General features: G+C 39.3%; 1 protein-coding gene and 1 pseudogene across 2 annotated transcripts in view; both read right to left on the bottom strand.

Annotated features, from left to right (window-relative positions):
* Positions 1 to 1,759: 1,759 nt before the first annotated feature.
* On the bottom strand, positions 1,760 to 2,969 carry LOC102864962 (annotated as a pseudogene).
* A 12,777-nt stretch (positions 2,970 to 15,746) lies between these two features.
* Positions 15,747 to 19,688, bottom strand: part of CTSS (cathepsin S) — a 38,063-nt gene continuing 34,121 nt past the window's right edge. Inside the window, exon 8 of one of the 2 annotated variants that reach the window (XM_006900125.1) lies at positions 15,747 to 15,976. In XM_006900125.1, the coding sequence (XP_006900187.1) occupies positions 15,877 to 15,976 (100 nt within the window). In that variant the 3' untranslated portion in view covers positions 15,747 to 15,876. The remainder of the gene's footprint in view (positions 15,977 to 19,688) is intronic. The other variant, XM_006900126.1, reaches the window with a different exon arrangement.

The following is a 19,688-nucleotide window of genomic DNA, read 5'->3' as shown; positions in this document are numbered from 1 at the left end:
CTAGTAGTGACCTTATGTACAACAGCCCAAAACTCTGCTCTCTCCTGTGCCAATCTTCTTGTCTCTGACACACCTACTCCCATTACCCCAGTCACTGAATCAATCCATCTCATCGAGGGTCTTCCTCTCCTGCACTGTCCTTCCACCCTCCCAAGCATGACGTCTCTCTCCAGGACTTGTCCCGGCTTGCAATATGTCAGATGAAACTTCAGAATCCTTGCCTCTGAGGAGCAGCCTGGTTTCATCCTCTCTAGAATGAAATTGTTTGTTCTCTTAGCAGTCCATGGTATATACAATACTCTTCTCCAGCACCACAGCTCAAAGGCATATATCATCCCTAATCATTGTCCAGCACTCTGATGCATAACAAGTAATTGCAAAGACTAAGGCCTGGATCATGCATACCTTAATCTCCAGACTGACACTGTTGCTCTTCAGTACTTTGTAGAGGTCTCTAACAGCAGACTTTTTTTTTCCCAATGCAATTCATCTTTTAATTTCCTTGCTGCTGGTACCATGAGTGTTGATTATGGAGCTGAGCAAACTAAAGCTGTTAACAATCTCAATCTCTTCACCATCTATCATGATGCTGCCAATCAGCCCAGTGGTGAAAATCTTTGTTTTCTTGATGTTGAGCTTCAATCCATCTTGAAGGCTGCAGTCCTTGATCTTCTGCAGCAGGTGCTTCAGATCCTCCTCAGTTTCAGCAAACATAGTTGTGTCATCTGCATAATGCAGATTGTTGATGAGTCTCCTCCAATCCTGATGCACCTTTCTCCTCATAGACCCCAGTCTCTCCCAGATAATCTGTTCTGCATATTGATTGAAAAGGTATGCAGATAGACATATCCCTGGCATACACTCTTCCAGATTTTGAACCATGCAGTGTTTCCTCCTTTGTTTTGATGACTGTCTACTGGTCCAAATATAGGTTTTGCATAAGCATGATCAAGTATTCTGGGATTCCCATTCTTCTCAGAGTCAGCCACAGTTTGTTGTGGTCCAATGAAACACAGTGAGACATTCTTCTGGTACTCTGTTTTTAGCCAAGTTATAATATCCCTAGTACCACAACCTCTTCTAAACCCAGCCTTCACTTCTGACAGTTCTCTGTTGATGTTGGAAAACATGGACTTGGTGACAGAAATGAAGCTGAAGATAGAATGATAGAATTTTGCACAATCAATAATTTATTCATCACCAACACGTTTGGGTTTTTTTTTTCAGTTTCCAAGTAATTTTGTTCAGAATTTTGAATTTGCTTCCTAAATCAATAAATACTATACAAAACAACATAAAAATGGCTACCATTCTCTCTCCCTTGCTCCCCCCACCTAGGAACAATACTCTGGGCCATCTCACTCTAGCACTGTCCCTTCAGATTTGGTCCAGCAGACGGGGTTGAATGACATCATAGCCCCTTGAGTATTGAAGGAGTCTGGCTGGGGTGGAGATAGCCTCATGGATCTGGAGGTGACTAGGTTAGAGAAATGAATTTGTTTTTTTTTGTTGCTTTTTTTTTTTTTAAGAAGGGGAGAAAAGCCAGAAACTGGGGCAAGAACCTACCCCAAAGAAAACGATGTCGAAAATGTTCACGGTTCCTTCTTTTGCCTCAAAAAGTGACATTTATTCAAAAGGGGGGGGGAGGAGAAAAAAAAGAGAAGATGTCCATCCCTTGGCTCCCTTCCTTCCCCTCTCCTGCTCCAACCCTCTAGGACTGAACCCTGGGCCAGGGCTGTAGCAGGACAGATGGCCCCTTTCAGATGAGGTCAGCAACATTGAGGGGCATTTCCTCAAAGGAGGTGTTATAGAAGGTCTCAATATCTCAAAGGGTCCTCTTGTCTTCTGTCAATAGACACACCCTTATGGCCAAAGCACCCACCACGTCCAATTCTGTGAATGTAATTTTCCCTGTTGGTGGGAAGGTCATAGTTTATGACTAAAGAGACTTGTTGTACATCAATGCCTCTGGCCAGTAGGTCAATAGTGATGAGAACTCTGCTGGAGCCAGAACGGAACTCCCTCATGATCACATCTCGTTCCTTTTGGTCCATATCTCCATGCATGGCAGAGACGGTGAAATCCCGGGCATGCATTTTTTCAGTGAGCCAGTCAACCTTCCTTTGGGTGTTAATGAAGATGACGGCCTGGGTGATCGTTAGTGTTTCGTACAAATCACACAGTGTGTCCAGCTTCCACTCCTCACTTTCCACACTGATGTAGAATTGGCGGATACCCTCCAGGGTCAGTTCTTCCTTCTTGACAAGAATCCAAATGGGGTCCCTCATGAACTTCTTGGTCACTTCAAGCACATCAGAAGGCATTGTAGTTGCTAACGAAACTACCTGGGTGTTGCTGTTAAGCTTCTGGAATATGTCATAGATCTGGTCCTTGAACCCACGGCTTAACATTTCGTCAGCTTCATCCAGCACAAACATTTTTATGTATTTGGGAGAAAGGTATCTTCGACTAAGCATATCAAATACACGACCTGTGGTACCAATGATGATGTGCGGAGCCTCCATCTGCAGTTTCTTTACTTCAGCACATACATTGGTGCCCCCAGTGCAGACATGGCAGGAGGCACCCATGTAATCTCCTAATGCCATTACCACCTTCTGTAGCTGCTGGGCCAACCCTCGAGTGGGAGCCAGGACCAAAGCCTGGGTGGCCTTCAGATTCAATTCTATCTGCTGTAGAGTTGATATGGCAAAAGTGGCTGTTTTCCCAGTCCCCGACTGGGCTTGAACAATCACATCATAACCCTTGATATAAGGAAGAATGGCTCACTGCCGTATAGCAGAAGGCTTTTCAAAACCACAGGCATAGATGCCTTGGAGAAGGGACTCAGAGAGGTTCATGTCATCAAAGCTGTCAACAATTTCATTCCAATTACTCTCAATGACACCTTCTGGCTCCATTCCATCGGGGCCATTGTCTCTGGACCGGGAATCCTGACTCGCAGACATGATCCTTAGAAACTCACCAATACATTTTATAAGCAAAATAAATGTAGGCTATGTTCATGGATTTCATCTGATAGTATGCACAGGATTCAGATTGATTACATCTGTGGAAAGAACCACAGGAGCAGCACAATATCAGCTGTGAAAACTAGGCCAGGTGCTGATTGTGGAACAGACCACCAACTGCTCATATTCAAGTTCAAGCTGAAGCTAAGGAAAATTAAATCCGCGGGAACCAAAACATGTCCTTGAGTCTATCCCACCCGAATTTCAAAACTATCTCAGGAACAGGTTTGAGGCCTTGTACACTAATGAGTGAAGAACAGATGAACTGTGGGAAGATATCAAGAATATCATCCAGAAATAATGCAGGAGGTCATTACAAAGATAGAGGAGGAGGACAAGACTAAGGTGGATGTCAGAAGAAACTGTGAATATTGCACTAGAGCACTGAGAATTCAAAATAAAGGGAAGAAATCAAATTAAGGAGCTCAACAAAAAGTTTCAAACATCAGTGCGGAAAGAAAAAAAGTCTTATAATGAAATGTGCAAAAAGCTGGAGTCAGAAAATCAAAGGGGCACTCAGCATTTCTTAAACTAACGGAACTGAAGAAGAAATTCAAGCTTCAAGTTGCTATACTTAAGGATGCTTTGGGAAGAATATTAAATGATCCAGGAAGCATTAAAAGAAGATGGAAAGAGTATACAGAGTCATTGTACCAAAAGGAATTGGCGGACACAAAAGAATTTCATGAAACAACGTATGAGTAAGAGCGTGTGGTGATGAAGGAAGAAGTTCAAGCTGTTCTGAAAGAATTGGCAGAAAACAAGGCCCAGGAAGTGATGGTATATCAATTGACATATTTCAGCAAAAAGATGCTGCCCTGGATGTGCTCACCAAGTTGTGCCAAAAATTCTGGAGGACAACCACGTGGCCAACTGACTGGAAGAGATTGAAACTTGTTCCCATTCCAAAGAAAGATGATCTAACAGAGTGTGGAAATTATAGAACAATATAATTAATATTACATGCAAGCAAGTTTCTGCTGAAAATTGTATTCTAAATAGACTTACTTTATTCTTTTGACAGTCATTAAGACATTCAGTACTCTTCTCCAACATTGTAATTTTTTCTTTTTTTTTCTATAATTATATTTTATTAATTTTCATAAACATTTACAGAGATTTTAGGTTTCCATTCATTCATTGTTGCACTATTCTTTCTACCCTCCAACACTGTAATTTAAAGGCATTTATTTTTATTATGCCATCCTTATTCATTGTCCAACTTTTAGATACACTGTAAGCACTTGGAAAAACATGAATAAGCATTAGACAGTCTATACAGCTAAGTTAATTCATCACTGACGCCAACTTTAAAATGTGGCACTGTAGTCTCCCTATCTCTAGAACTGTGTTAACTTTGTAATTTTTAATATAAAAAGTTTTTTTAATTCATTTCTTGTATCTGGAATGACCTTGTGACTTTGGCCGAATTGCAATGGCTCAGTTGCAATTGTAATACAGCAGAAAGTTTAATAGTTCTTGTGCTTTGAGATTTGCTAACTGGACATCCTGGAACTCAATGTGCCATGTGAATCAAGCCAAGATTGCTGGTTAGGGAATAAGAGAACATATGGAAAGAGTTTCAGTCATTATAACCAAGTCTGGCTCAGACCAGAAGGGTTGCCCAACTATACCCAGCACAAACTAACAACCTGCAAAATTGTGAGCTAACATGTTTGTTGCTTAAAACAACTAAGTTTTAGGGCGGCTTGTCAATAATAGATAACTTGTAAAATGTTCAACCTGGAGGATTAGACTGTTAAAAATGGGTGTGTGTGTGTGTGTGTGTGTGAGAGAGAGAGTGTGCACACACAAGCACTTTATTTTGTCTTACTTCATTTTTACTTTTTAAAAAAAAATACTTTTGATAAGATCATTTGTACTTTAAAATTTCACTCTAATAAAGCGGAAAGTATCTCCAATCAAATAATATTTTATACATATTGAGCATACATACACATACTGCAGATTCAGTTCCAGACCACTCACTAAAAATAAGTGAATATTATAATAAAGTAAGCCTCACAATTTGTTTGTTTCCTAGTGCATAGGGCACTCCGGTGGCCTACTGGTTAGAATCTGTGCTTCAGTTCTGAAGGCATGCAGTTCAAATCTGCCAGCTGCTTCATAGGAGAAGGGTGGGCCATCTCCTCCTGTGTGATTACTGCCTCTGAAAACCCACTGGAGCTACAGGCCAGCTTTGACTTGATGGTATACAATAGCAGCACAACCACAGTGCATATAAAGGAAGCTCTGGTGGCCCAGTGGTAAAGAGCTTGTGCTGCAGTCTCAAAGGCATGTGGTTCAAATCCACTAGCTTCTCCATGGGAGATTGGATAATCTCCTCCCCTGAAATTTACTGCCTTTGAAAATCCACTGGAGGGTCAGCTATAAATCAGTTCTGACTTGATGGCACATAACAACAACAACAACAGAGTAGATAAAAGTTATGATTACATTATAGTCTATTATTAGAGGACAAAGGCTTAATGATATGGAGTTGTGTGGTTACACCAAAGGCACATAGTTCTAATCCACCAAGCTGTTCCACAGGAAAAAATGGGCAGTCTCTTCCCTTGTAATTAACATCCTTTGAAAACCCTCTGGAGGAGGGTCAAGCATGAGTCAGTTCCCCCTCAATGGCACATAACAGCAACAAAAACATCGTCTACTAAATATGAAAAAGATTTCTGACAGAACTCATATGACGAAAAAATGACACAAGAAGAATGCCTTTGAATTGTAGTATTGGAGAAGAGCAATGAATATCCCATGGACTGCCAAAAGAACAAATAAATGATAATGCCCTGGAAAAGTGCAGCCAGAGTGCTTCTTGGGGGCAAGGATGGTGACATTTCATCTCACATACTTTGGGCATATTGTTAGGAAACATCATGCTTGGGAAGATGGAGAGTTAATGAAAGCGAGGAAGACTCTCAATGAGGTGGATTGACACAGTGACTACAGCAGTGGGCTCAAATGTGTCAGTGATGATACAGATGGCACAGGATAGGACAGGGTTTAGTCTATTCTTAGGGTCACTGTCATACTCGGCAGCATCTAACAATAACAACAACATTAAATGTACAATGTTGTTGTTGTTTTTAGGTGCCATCAAATCAACTATGACTCATGGGGACCCTTTGAACAGCTGATCTGAACCTTGTCCTATCCTGTATCATCTTCATAATCTCAGTCATGTTCAAGCCCATTGTTATTGTCACTGTGTAGCTGCATCTCCTTCAGGGCCATCCTTTATTTGGCTGACCCTCTATTTTCCCACTCATGATATCTTTTTTCCAAGAACTGGTCTCTCCCGACCACATGGCCAAGGTATGTGAGAGAAAGTTTCACCATCCTTACCTCTAAGGAGGCACCCTGGTTGCACTGCCTCCAAAGAAATTTATTTTTTCTTTTGGCAACCTAAGGGATATTCAGTACACTTCAATACTAAAGGCATCAATTCTTGTCTTCCTTACTTATTGTACAATGTTTAAGTGCATACAAAGCAATTGAAAATACCATGCATTAGATCAGGTGCACTTTAGTCTTTTAAATTAACATCCTTCCTCTGTAGCACTTTGGAAAGGTACTTGACAGCAGATTTTCCCAATCTTTTGATTTCCTGGCTGCTTCTGCAATGGGTGTTGATTATGTATTCAAGTAAAATTAAGTCATACAATGTCCGTCTTTTTTCCATCTGTCATGATGTTGCCTATTGGTCCAGTGGTGAAGATTTTTATTTGTTTTTGTTGAGATGAAATCTGTATTAAAGGTCATTTTTTATATCTTCTTTAAATCCACTTGCCTTTCTACTTCAGATGAGGTAGTATAATTTGCATAATGCAATCCTGATGTCATATTCTTCATATTGTTTATAACTATCTCACCTGCTCTGACTGGAAGAGATCCATATTATCAGAGAAGTATGATATCAAAACAAAACCAGAAGCTGTCTAACCTAGGCTAGCGACTGTGTGGAACAGCCCATTAATTACTCATGTACAAATTCAAATTGAAGCTGAAGAAAATAAAAACAAGTCCACGAGAGCCAAGATAATAGCCTTGACTCTATCCTACCTGTATTTAAAAAACACCTCAAGAAAAGATTTGATACATGTAACACTAATTACCAAAGACCAGACAAGTTGTAGGATGATGTCAAGGATAACATTCATGAAGAAAGCAAAAGGTAATTAAAGAGACAAGGAATGGGGGGTGGGGAAGAAGTTAAAAATGAATGTAGGAGAGCCTCTGAAACTTACACTTGAACAGATAGGCCAAAACAAAATGAAGAAATGCTGAAGAGAGCTGAACAGAGGACTTCAAAGGGCAATTTGAGGATATAAAAATATTATAACAAAATGTACAAACAGCTGGAGTTAAAAAACAAAAAAGGAAGAATACCCTCAACATTTCTCAACCTGAAGAACAAATTCAAGCCCAGAGTTGTAGTGCTGAAGGATTGTATGGGCAAAATCTTGAATGCCAAGCAAATGGAAGGAATACACAAAGCCACTGTACCAAAAAGGATAGGCCAACACAAAATTATTTCAGGAAGTAACATATGATCAAGAATCACTGGTAATGAAGGAAGTAATTCAAGCTGCACTGAAGGCATTGGCAAAAAAAAAAAAGTCTCAAGGAATCAGTGGAATACCAGTTGAGATGCTTCTGAAATAGATGCAGCTCTGGACATGCTCATTAACCTATGTAAAGAAATTTGAAAGACCTGACCAACAGACTGGAAAAGATCCATATTTTCTCTCATTCCAAATTAAGGTGATCCAAAAGAGTATGGAAATTATACAACAGTATCATTAATATCACATGCAAATAAAATTTTGCTGATGATTATTCAAAACAATTGAAACAGTACATTGGTTACTGTTGATTATTCAAAGCAATTGAAACAGACGGATATTCCAAAAGTTCAAGCTGGATTCAGAAGAGGCCATGGAATGAGGGATATTATTGATGATGTCAAATGTATCTTGGCTAAAAAGTATAAAATACCAAAAAGATAACTTACTTACATTTTATTATCTATGCAAAAGCATTTGACTGTATGGATAATAACACATTATTAATAATATTGAGAGGAATAGGAATCCTAGAACACCTAACTTTGTTTATGCTCTTGTGAAACCTATGCCTAAACCGAGAAGCAGTTGCGTGAGCAGAACAAGGGAACTGAATGGTTTAGTATCAGGAAAGCGGGCTTCAGTGTTGTATCCTTTTTCCACACCTCTTCAATCTGTAAAAAATCATTCAAGAAACAGAATCATATGAAGAAGAATGTGGCATTAGGATTGGAGGAAGTGTATAATAGCATTGTGAAAAAGTATGTACTAATTCAAGAAATATCAAAATGTGACACAGAGAAATTACATGCTTTTGAAAAAATGGTTCTAACAGATATCCTGGTTGCAGGGTTGTCACAAACCTCTGTGTGTGTGTGTGTGTGTGTGTGTGTGTGTGTGTGTTTTGTTTTGTTTTGAATAGAAAATAAAACAGTATCTACAAAGCACAATAAGGGTTTTTTAAAGTCTGTCTTTCCCTGGGGTGATTTATTTATGTGTAACTTTTTACTAAGATTTATGTTAACATTGACAGGGTAAATTGGATTTTTCTTCAACAATTTGTGCACATTATGGTTCATGAATGGTTACAGTCCCCATATTGTAACAGCACTTTGCCCATTTATCCTTCTTTCATATCCCTTCCTGCCTTCTGAGCTTTCTCTTTGGGCAAATGACTGATGTTGGATGGTTGATTGTTGTAAAGAGTACATTTGTTCTTGATGTTAATGATGACCTACCTTATAAATCAAGTCTATTCTTATAAATAAATCTATTCTTTTGACTATAAGTTGAGTCATAGGATAACCAAACAGTTTTATGCCACAATTCAGTTTTTGCAGATATTTGGAAATATCACTTGTCCTCATGACTACTGCAAGTTTAGATAAGTTATTAACTCTTTATTTAATGCATTTATATATTGTTGTTATTGTTATGTGCCATGAAGCATGTATATTACTTTATCACAAAATTCTATTTTATAACTATATTTCAATATCATTGACTTCCTTTGTAATCTTATTTTGTTGTAATATGCTGTTGAGTCAGAATCAATTCATAGCTGACCCTCTAGCAGGTTTTTAGAGGCTTAAACTACATAAGGGAGATTGCCCATTTGTCTCCCTTAGGGTAGCTGGTGGATTCGAACTGTGTTCCTTTGGGTTGGCAGTGCAACTCCTTACCACTAAGCCATCTGACCTCCATTATTATATTGAATGCATTTGAAACAACCAAAGTTATATAAGTGTTCAAGTCTTTCGTTCATAGGGTCTCTACTGACTCAGCACTTAACAACCACATGCATTTAAACACATTCAAAGAATGTTGTATGCATACCAGTGTTTATTGCAGCATTATTTGCAATAACAAAGAGATTGAAACAGCCCAGATGCCCATCAACAAATGGACAGAAAAACTGTGGCACATTCACACAATGAAGTTTATGCAACATTGAAAAACAGTGAAGATGTCATGAAACACTACACAACATGAGTGAGTCTAAAGGACATTATACATGGTTAAAGAATTCAGTCACAGAAAGACAAATAATGTATAAGACCACTGCTACAAAAATAGGATGGTTACAAGGGCTGGAGCAGAGAGAGCAGGAAAACAATGGGTAAATAAGAGAACTAGGTATTGGTATAGGTGATGAGAAGGTCAATCTGAAATTAATGGATGCTTAAACATTATAGACATTGCAGTTAACATTCTAGAACATGACACACATACTGATCAAAGGAGAAAAGGAAAAAATAACGTTTACACACAGAAACAATTGTGGAGGGTTGACAATGATGGGAGAGGAAGGAGAAGAGAGGTCAGAGACTAGTGGATGGATGGGTTGGGTGAAGGAAAAGGGAGGATACAGCAAGGATTTGATAAGATATTATCAAAGGCATATAGATATAAACAAAGGCATTGTAAAACTGTAATTAATGTAATAAATTATGTATATGAGTGACTGTATGAGAACCAGTAAAAAGAATACAAAGAATAAGAGGATGAGAAATGTTAAAAACAAACAAGCAAAACAACTCAACACTTATGGGTTTCAATAGGCTACTAAAGAAGTCCAACGTATAATAAAGATTAAGCACCATTGATTTAGTTCCACTTAGGTTGTGTGTTGTTCTTATGTGTCCTTGAGTCACCTGTGACTCATAGTGACCTCATGTACAACAGCCCTAAACCCTACTCTATTCTATTCTGTGCCAAACTTATTGTCTCTGACACACCTACCCCTATTACCATAGTCACTGAATCAACCCATCTCATCAAGGGTCTTCCTCTCTTGCCTGTCCCTCCACACTCCCAAGCATGAAGTTCCTCTCCAAGGACTGGTTCTGCCTTGCAACATGCCCAAAATATTTCAGATGAAGCGTCAGAATCCTTGCCTCCAAGAAGCAGCCTGCTCTCACCCTTTCTAGGTGGAAACTGTTTGTTCTCCTAGCAGTCCATGATATGTTCAATGCTCTTCTCCAGCACCACAGCTCAAAGACCTCAATTCTAATTCTATCATCCGTAGTCATTGTCCAGTTTTCTGATGCAAAGCAAGTGATTGCAAAGACTATGGCCTGGATCAGGCACACCTTATTCTCCACATTGAAATAGTTGCTCTTCAGTACTTTTTTTAGTCTTTTTAAAAAATTTATTCATTGTTGCACATTCGCTTCCTTCCCTCCCCCTTCCTTAACTCCCTCACAATGCACCCCTTGTTCCAGATTGTTCTCATACATATAGTGCATAATCATATATTCCTTCCAAACAGTTCTTCCCCTCATCTGTTCCAATGCAATGTTCCTTAACTATCTACCCTTCCACATTTCCTCTCCTACTCCTCTCGTTTGTCCTACTTTAGAACAGTGGTGCTATGCAATACTTACCCTTCGGTGACTGAGATATTTCACTAAGCATAAGGTCCTCCAGGCTCCCTATGTTGTGTAAGGTTTTACTGTTTCATGTTTCATTGTTTTTCAATGCTGTATACAGTTTTGTGGGCAAAACAAAACTTAATTTTTAAAACTAAGATAGCTGAGTACTCTTACTTCCAATGTTTGAAACTATTGGTTGATAGTCATGTATAATAACCTTGCTTTGTAGTTAAAAATTATTTTCCCATATGGAGTGCTAATAGCACCCTATGCGTGACTTACCTGATGGCAGTGAGGTTGAGGTTTTGGGTTTGGACTTTAAAATGTGTTTTATAGTGAGAGAACCACAAATACTGAAATTAGTTTAAGGTCAGTTTTGCTGATATGGTGAGTTGCCCTCAAGTCTATTCCAGCTCACAGTGACTATGTGTGTGTGTGTGCAATGTAGAACTGCTCCTCGGGATTTTCAAGGCTGTAATGTTTCAGAAGCAGATTTCTAGGCCAATTTTCAGTGGTGCCTCTGGATAAGTTAGAACTGACAACATTTAGCCAAGCAGTTACTTAAGATCTGTTCATGACATTATCTCACATAATTTCATGTCATAGACATTAACTTGTAAAACTTGCTGCTTGTTCACAAGAACTTGTCTTCTAATCTAGAGAAATTATGAGGAATAGAAACTAAGTTAGATAAGCATATGAGAGGCTATTAAAAATAAATTATTGTCTATCTTACTCAGATTGAATTAATTATTTGGGATTTTAAAAAAAGATTATGGCTAACCTGTCAATTGTTGTTGTTGGGTGTCGTTGAGTCATAGACAACTCATAGTGACCCTATGAACCAAAGACCTGAACATTTGTATAACTTTGACCATTTCGCCAAGTTCATAGAGTTTATGGTTACTGTTGTTGTTATGTGCTGTCGAGTCACTTGTGACTCATAATGACCCTATGTACAACAGCCCTAAACTCTGCTCTGTCCATTTGCCAATCACACTACATACCTATCCTAATTACCCCAGTCACTGAATCAGTCCACCTCATAGAGGGCCTTTCTCTCCTGTGCTGTCCCTCCACCCTCCCAAGCATGATGTCCCTCTCCAAGGACCAGGAGGCAAGTTATTTCAGAAGTGGATGCCTTTCCTGCTTCCAAGCTTGTTTTAACCAGGGAGCTCCACCAAACACTGGGTAACCATTATTACATTTGACACTTCAGTGTCACAGTGTTTAGCATCACAGCAACCACAAGTTACCTCTGTACAGCCAATGGACAGACCAGTGCTATACCACTTAGAAGAATGTTTGACCAAAAATAATTAAAACCATGCTTGAGGGCCACAGCTCTTAGAATTCAGCTGCTCCAGATGATTTCCCAACCTGGATTCCAGCCCCATATTGGTGACTAAAATAATTTTTAAATAGGAGGCCAAATAAAATCAACTCACACCCAATGGTGAGTAAACATTCCACCCTAATCCTCACCAGAACCAGAAAACAAACCTCTGTATACAGAATCCAGCTACTCCAGATGACTTCTCAACCTGTATTCCAACAACTAGATAAAATGAATTTGAACTAATAGTTCAGTTATTTATTATTAAAAAGATTCTTGAAAATAGATGGCCTAGAAAAAACATGGGTGAGTCTTGCTACTGCCAGCTTGCTGCCGAGCCTCTGCTGCCACAGCCCCATGGGGTGCTACAGCCAGAGCCCATAGGTCCCCTTACCTGGGGAGGGTGGTGCGTATCAGTCCCCACAGCCAGTAAGACAGAGCCCTGCATGGCCACAGAATAAACTTATTCTAAAAGAAATTCTCCAAATCAAGATGGTGGCAGTGGGGAAAGCAGTGTGAAGAGCGGGAGGCATGGCAAGCCACATTGAAATGGATTACAATGGCCCTCCACAGGCTGCAGTTTATCTATACTTGAACAGTTAAACAGTTGGCTATACTGGTCTTCAAAATGGATTGAGGCTCAACATCAAGGGGACAAAGATTTTTGAAAACACATGCTCAGTCACACTTCTGCCAGCTGCCCACAGCCAAGGGGTCCCCTTGCCTAGACCAGGCAGCAGGTGCTGGGCACTGCAGTTGGTACAACAGAGCTCCTGCATGGCCAGTGGCAACAGATGCCAGGGGCCAGGGGACCCCAGCATGGGAGGGGATGGCAGGGGTTGGGGGGCAGTGGCAGTGGCACCATGGAGCAGTGGGAGGTAAAGAACTAGATATGGGAGAGCAACTCACTGCCTGTGAAGATTTCCTTGGATAGGTCAGAGAAGAAAAGAAAATCCTCAACATGATGGATTGATATGGTGACTGTAGCAATGGGCTTGAGTGTGTCTCATATTGTGAGGATGGTGTAAGATAGGGCAAGAATTAGATCTGTTGTTCATAGAATTGCTGAGTCATAGATAGAGCTCCATTGGCCTAGTGGATAGAAAGTTATGCTACCAAGACAAAGGCAGGTGATTTTAATCTATGGCCCTCAGGTGTGGTTTTAATTCTTTTTGGTCCAACATTTTTCTAAGTGGTATAACACTGGACTGTCCATTTGCTGTATAGCAGTAACTTGTGGTTGCTGTGATGCTAAACACTGTGACACTGAAGTGTCAAATGTGATAATGGCTACCCATCGTGGACAGTGTTTGGTGGAGCTCCCCAGTTAAAACAAGGAAGCAGGAATGGCATCCACTTCTGAAATAGCTTGCCTCCAGAAATTCTATGAACTTAGAGAAATGATGAAAGTCATACAAGTGATCAGGTCTTTTTTGCATAGGGTTGCTATGAGTTGTCTATGACTCTGTAGCACTTAACAACAACAGATCTTGGACAGCAGATCTCCTCAATGCACCACATCTTTTGATTTCTTGACTTCTGTTGTCAAGAACTGTTTGGACCTAGAGTGGGTCTGTTCACCACTCTCAAAGCCCCTTCTCCATTTGTAGAGGGGGAGGGTAGTGACATCTACTTCGAGTTGCAGTTGGACCACCTGGTGGAGGGGAAGGGGGTGATGGTGGCAGCACTGGAGCCAGGGGTTCCTTCCCTGGCCCTCATCTTCAGTGGGGCACAGAGCCTTTGGTAGAGGGAGTGCTACCTGGCCCTGAGGACAGCCATCTAACCCCTGGGGAGTGCTGCCCGGCTGCTGTGGAGACCACCTGGCCCCCGGGAAGAGCTGTCTTGCTCCTGGGGTGTGCCACCTGGACTTTGGGGAGAGCTGTCAGGTTGCTGGGGAGAGTCACCTAGTGTATAGAGGAATTTTATCTAAGCCACTTTCCTCCACCTCCTTCTCCAGAACATCTGTAAGTAACACCTCCAAAGCTCTTCTCTTTGTAACTCACAAGTTTGTTCTCTCTAGGTTTGCTCCCTTTCCTATAGGTAACCTGAACACTGAGTCTTGCTGCAGACCTGTACCCTGAGCCCAGTTCCAGAGACAAAAGAGAAATATAACTGCCATCCAAGAAAGTGAAGAAGGATGGAGCCTCAAGGTTCAGCCAGCCACCCCCACTGGACTCATCTTGGCAAAGACTTTGCAATCTAGAGAGCAGAAAATATCAGGAAAATATCTTCTAACTGAACAAGAAGACATGCAGCTTCAACTCAGGACCACCAGTAAAGTGTTAAAGTTGGCTCCCCTTCCCCTTCACCTCAATGCTCCTTTTCAGCATGAAGAAGTCAGAGAGTCTGTACCCCATCCCCAAATGAGACACCCACAAGCGAATAAAATTTTTTTTGTTAAAAAAATTTATTACCATTGGACTATGCTCACTATTACCCTGTCTTTTTTTGGTCCCCACTGGACCTTTCTCATTTCCTTCACCCACTCCCTCCACCCACCAAATTGTACAGCCCTGTGATTTCATCCCAACCAGCCTCATTCTTCTGCCCCTAAACCTTACCCATTGGATTCCCATATATGTTTTTTACAATAAAAACAAATGAAAACAACAGAGAGCCTATTAAGTATTTGCTCTTTGCTTAGTTTAGGTTCATTCATTTAGAAGCCTTTATTGAATCCGTATTTAATACATAAAGGCATGGGTTGAGCCCTCAGGACATTTATAACTTTATTTGTTGTTAGCTGCTAGTCTGTCTACAAAGCCTCATCAAGAGCCCAGGATGAAACTGCCTGGTTCTGGGCATCTCCATGATCAGTTAAAGATCAGATTGTTATGATTTATAGGGTTGTCATTGGCTGATTTACAGAAGTAGATCTCCAGGCCTCTCAGTCTGTATTAGTCTCAAAGGTCTCCTGAGATCTGTTCAACATCATTCTCCTGACAATTGTTGGCTATGCAGGTGGGGCATAGGCTGGGAATGAAACCCAAGTATCCCAGGTTGTTGTTGCTGTTGTTTGCCTTTGAGTCAAGCACAACTCATAGTGACCCTATGAATAAAAGGCCTGAAGCTCCTCGATACTTACTTAATGAAAATCTATGAACTTTGATATGTATAGCATGTGGGAGATGAGAATTCTACCACTAAGTCACCCACCAATGCCTCAGGAAACGTCATTGTTTCTTCCTTCAAAGTGCACTCTCAGTACATGATAGAGGGAGAAATAGTATGTGGCAAGGATAGACATTTGAAGAGACATACTTATTAAGTTTCTATACATCACAAAGTTTATAAAGGAGACAAAGTAAGACAAGGATGCACAGTATAGATGGCCTACAAATTCCTATACAGTTATAGGTGCAGCATACTATTAACTTACACAGCAAGCTATTTTAAAACAATTTGCAAAGTTTTAAAGATGTCAAACTATCTTTTCTAATTAGTATAGTACAAAACACTAATAATGACACATATATTTCTACTGGTGACAACAGGCAAATAAGTTAGAAGAAAATGCTTCTTGACTTTGATAAAATTTATGAAGAGACCCTCTAGATTTCTGGGTAAGAAGGGTAACTTGCAATGCCACAGTGATTTCCACTATTTCTTGCCATTCGAATGTATCCTTGGTCACCAAAGTGGAGGCCCCAGCTTTAAAAAAAAAAAAGACAAGACAGAATTATGGATTAATAAAATCACATCATATTATCATTTATTCTTTATATTGTTTTTGGTCCAAAGTCTATATGGTGGTGGGTGGGAGAAATGGAATGAATAATGAATTCTTCCAGGAAATTTTAGGCCACACTAAAGGACAGTTTGGGAAGAGTATTTTTTTGTGTGTGATACTAAAGAGTAGACTACAAAAACAATATAAGGCCCATTGTAATCTTTTCCTTCTCTTGCTTTGTGAATATGCTTTCTGCAGGAAAGTGGGAAGAACTCTGGAAGTTTAGAACCAAGCTGCACTGCTAACCAAAGGCAGCCCCATCTCAGGTGGTTCAAATCCGCCAATGGCTCCTCAGGATGGAGATGTGACCTTTCCTCCTCCTCTTCCAGTAAAGATTTACAGCCTCGGAAACCCAATGGCGGGTTGTCATGAGTCAGAATCAACTTTATGACAGTGACTTTGGATTTTTTTATGGAAAATAATATCCTTATACTTTACAAGACTCATCTCAAATAGTTTTTCATAAATAGAATCTTTTTTTCCCCCATCAAACTTAAATACCTTTCAAGAACATCAGTTAAATTTTTGGACAACCATTATAGAAAAGGGATAGATGAAGCAATTAATTCTAAGATAAGTAATACAAAGTGCAGTTCTCAAACAATTTCATATATGTACAAGTGAAGCTGAGACTTTATCATCATCATTATAGCAATTTAAAAACAATCAATGAAATATGTTACCTTGTAAGGAAGTGTATTCCCTGGCACTAGAAATACTCAAAGAGAAGTTAGCTGTGTCACTTGTCAAGAGCTGTTGCAGAGACACTCATGGGTCAGATAAGACAATAATTCATTACTGTTAAGGCAAAACCAACTCATAACTGACCCTCCAGTGGGGCTTGGGGAGGCTCTAAATTGAGGGGGAGGAGATTGTGGAGGGGCTGCTGGTAGATCTGAAGCACTTGCGAGGCACCCAAAAGTAGTGCAGCTCCCTATGGACCACATCAATAGCTCCTCCACGGAGTAAGAGAAGAGAGCAAATAGTAGTTCTCTTGTTATTTAATTTCACAGACTTTAGAGAATTTTACATCTTGACAAGGAGTCAGCAATTTTTTTATTAAACATCCACTCCAAGAAACACCACTGCCACTGAGATGATGCCAACTCCTAATGGCCCTTCATTAGGTTTCTGAGGCTGTAAATATTGATAGGAGACTGCCCATCTTTCTCCTGAGAAACAGCTGATAAATGAAAAACACCTCTAAAGTATTATCCTTTACACTTTCATAAGTATTATTTTTTATGATTTTTTTTAAATTTTTCTTTCTTTTCTTTTTATGTGTGTACCGTCAAATTGGATCTGACTGGTACAGAAGGCGATTGTTCCTCCTTCTTCAGCAGAGCATTTGATGGATTTGAAGTGGGTACCTCTGGGATTGCAGTGCAGCTTCTTGCCACTAGGCCACCAGAGCTCGCCAAGTATTAATTTTTTAAAAAATATGACACTTTTGTTTTTGTGAAAGAAAACATTTTAACATTTTAAAAAATCAAAGGACATAATATCTCTGAATAGTTATTTCAGTAGAAAAAATTTTGATTTGTGAAAACTTGCCACAGGTTTTAGTTTTCCTCATTTTGCCACAGGTTATTGAAAAAACAGACAAAATCCTTGTAGGAGAAAGATTTTCTGAAGTTTGTTATGACTCTGAGACTAAGTAATTATAAGTATTCAAATAACTGTAATATAAGTCAGAAAGCTATAGTTAAATGCTGTAACTAGGAAACAAATGGTTTAGGAAAAGAAGTCATGGGGACCAGCCAGAGTTAACAGTATATACAGATATTTAACAACTGATGAAGAGCACTGTTAATGAAGGGAGAACATAAATAAAAGTATAATATTTACAAAATGGCTAGTGTGTTAAAGAGAAAGAAGAGATTTAATGGAAAGGAAAATTGGATGTCTGTAGGGAAGCAGCGGGAAAGAGGATTGGAATAGTAACTTTGAGCCATGTTGTAAAAAGCGGGGGAAACAGGATAAAATGTTTGTATTTCAATTTTATGGGCAAAGAGAGACCACTAACATTTTTTTTGCTCAAGACTCAAAGGAAGGTGTGTTTTTGCTTGCAATGGAGAAACTAAGAAGTGCTGGATTACTATAGGAAGACACATTTAGTAGGGCAGTAAGCAATCAATGTTGGAGAGGATGGGGAGAGGTGGGACTGTAAAATGGTACAACCACTCTGGAATAAAGTTTGGCATTTCCTCAATAAGTTGACCATAGAATCTCCATATGACCCAGCTATTCCACTGGGAGGAATATACCCCCAGGAAATTAGAACTGGGACACAAACAGAGATTTATACACCAATGCTCATAGCAGCAATTATTCACCACTGCAAGAACATCGAAACAGCCCAAATATCCAACCACATCCAAATGAACTGAGAAATTGTGTTATGTTCACACAATAGAATATTTTGCAGCACAAAGGAGCAACAATTTCAAAAAATACTACATACCTTGGGAGAGGCTGGAGAGCATTATGTTGAATGAACTAACTCAGTCTCACAAGGACAGATACCGCATAAGATAATTATTGTAAAAATAGAAGGCTAACTAGTAAAACACATATGGGCATTCAAGGTGGGGGAGGGCTGAGAAAGGGTAGGGGTGAAATCACGGGGTTGCACATTTTGGGGGTAGAGGGGGGAAGAAAATGGGAAGGATCTGGGCAAAAAAAGGGTAATGATGGGCAAGGTCCAATGGTGATTAATTTTATAAACCATAATGCATAAGAATGATCATATGAAAGTGTGAATGAAGAATAGTGTGAAACATAGTGTATACAAAATTTGCAAGCAAACCAATTTTTTAAAAAAGAGGCCATAATGTTTTGATAATCAACTACTCTGCACTATTCAATTTTTTTATTTTTACATTTTTTGTCACTATTTCATCTAGCACAGTTGTCTAGTCTCATCTTATTTCTCTCCTAACTTTATGTGTGACGGTACCCTGATTTCTCATTCTTTTGGACTTAAACTCATGCAATTTTTTTCTCTTTTTTTCATTCAATTGACATTCCTTGTTTAAAAGTCTTTTGTAGCTCTTCTTAACTTTAAAATAAAATTTCAGTTTTCCTCCTTACCTATAGATGTAGTGTGCTTTTAGTTTCTAGTTTGATAAACAATAGCAATCACACACTCTGGCTAAGCAATTATTATTTAATTGATAAATATTTTCTTTTCTTTTCTTCCACTACTTTCTTTTTATTAAAAAATTATTTTAGTAAGATTTTATAAATAATATTAGCTTTTCCTCAGTAATTTATATTTTGTTTTATAACAATACTGATAATTGGCTAACATAATTTATTATAATGTCTCCTCAAATCCTTATAGAATATTGCCTTTCCCTTCACCCAACTTACCAATTTTTTCTCACCTCACCCTTCCTTCTTATCCCTATTAATCTTCTAAGATTGATTCTCTGTCAATCTTTCCTTTTCTTATTAATGGTTTTATAAAAAATTATAGATAACTTTGAGAAGAATGGTAATCCCAGAACATTTAATTTTGCTTCTACGAGACCTGGAAAGGTGTACGCCAGGGATGTGTCCTATCTCCATACCTTTTCAACCTGTATGCAGAGCAGATTATCCAAGAGGCTGGGCTCTATGAGAAGTGTG

The sequence above is a fragment of the Elephantulus edwardii genome, unplaced genomic scaffold (assembly GCF_000299155.1).
Source record: "Elephantulus edwardii isolate Elephantulus edwardi_28Jun2011 unplaced genomic scaffold, EleEdw1.0 scaffold00273, whole genome shotgun sequence".
Taxonomy (NCBI): Eukaryota; Metazoa; Chordata; class Mammalia; order Macroscelidea; family Macroscelididae; genus Elephantulus; species Elephantulus edwardii.
Note: the sequence above shows the minus strand (reverse complement) of the source record. Positions and strands in the feature narration are given on the sequence as shown.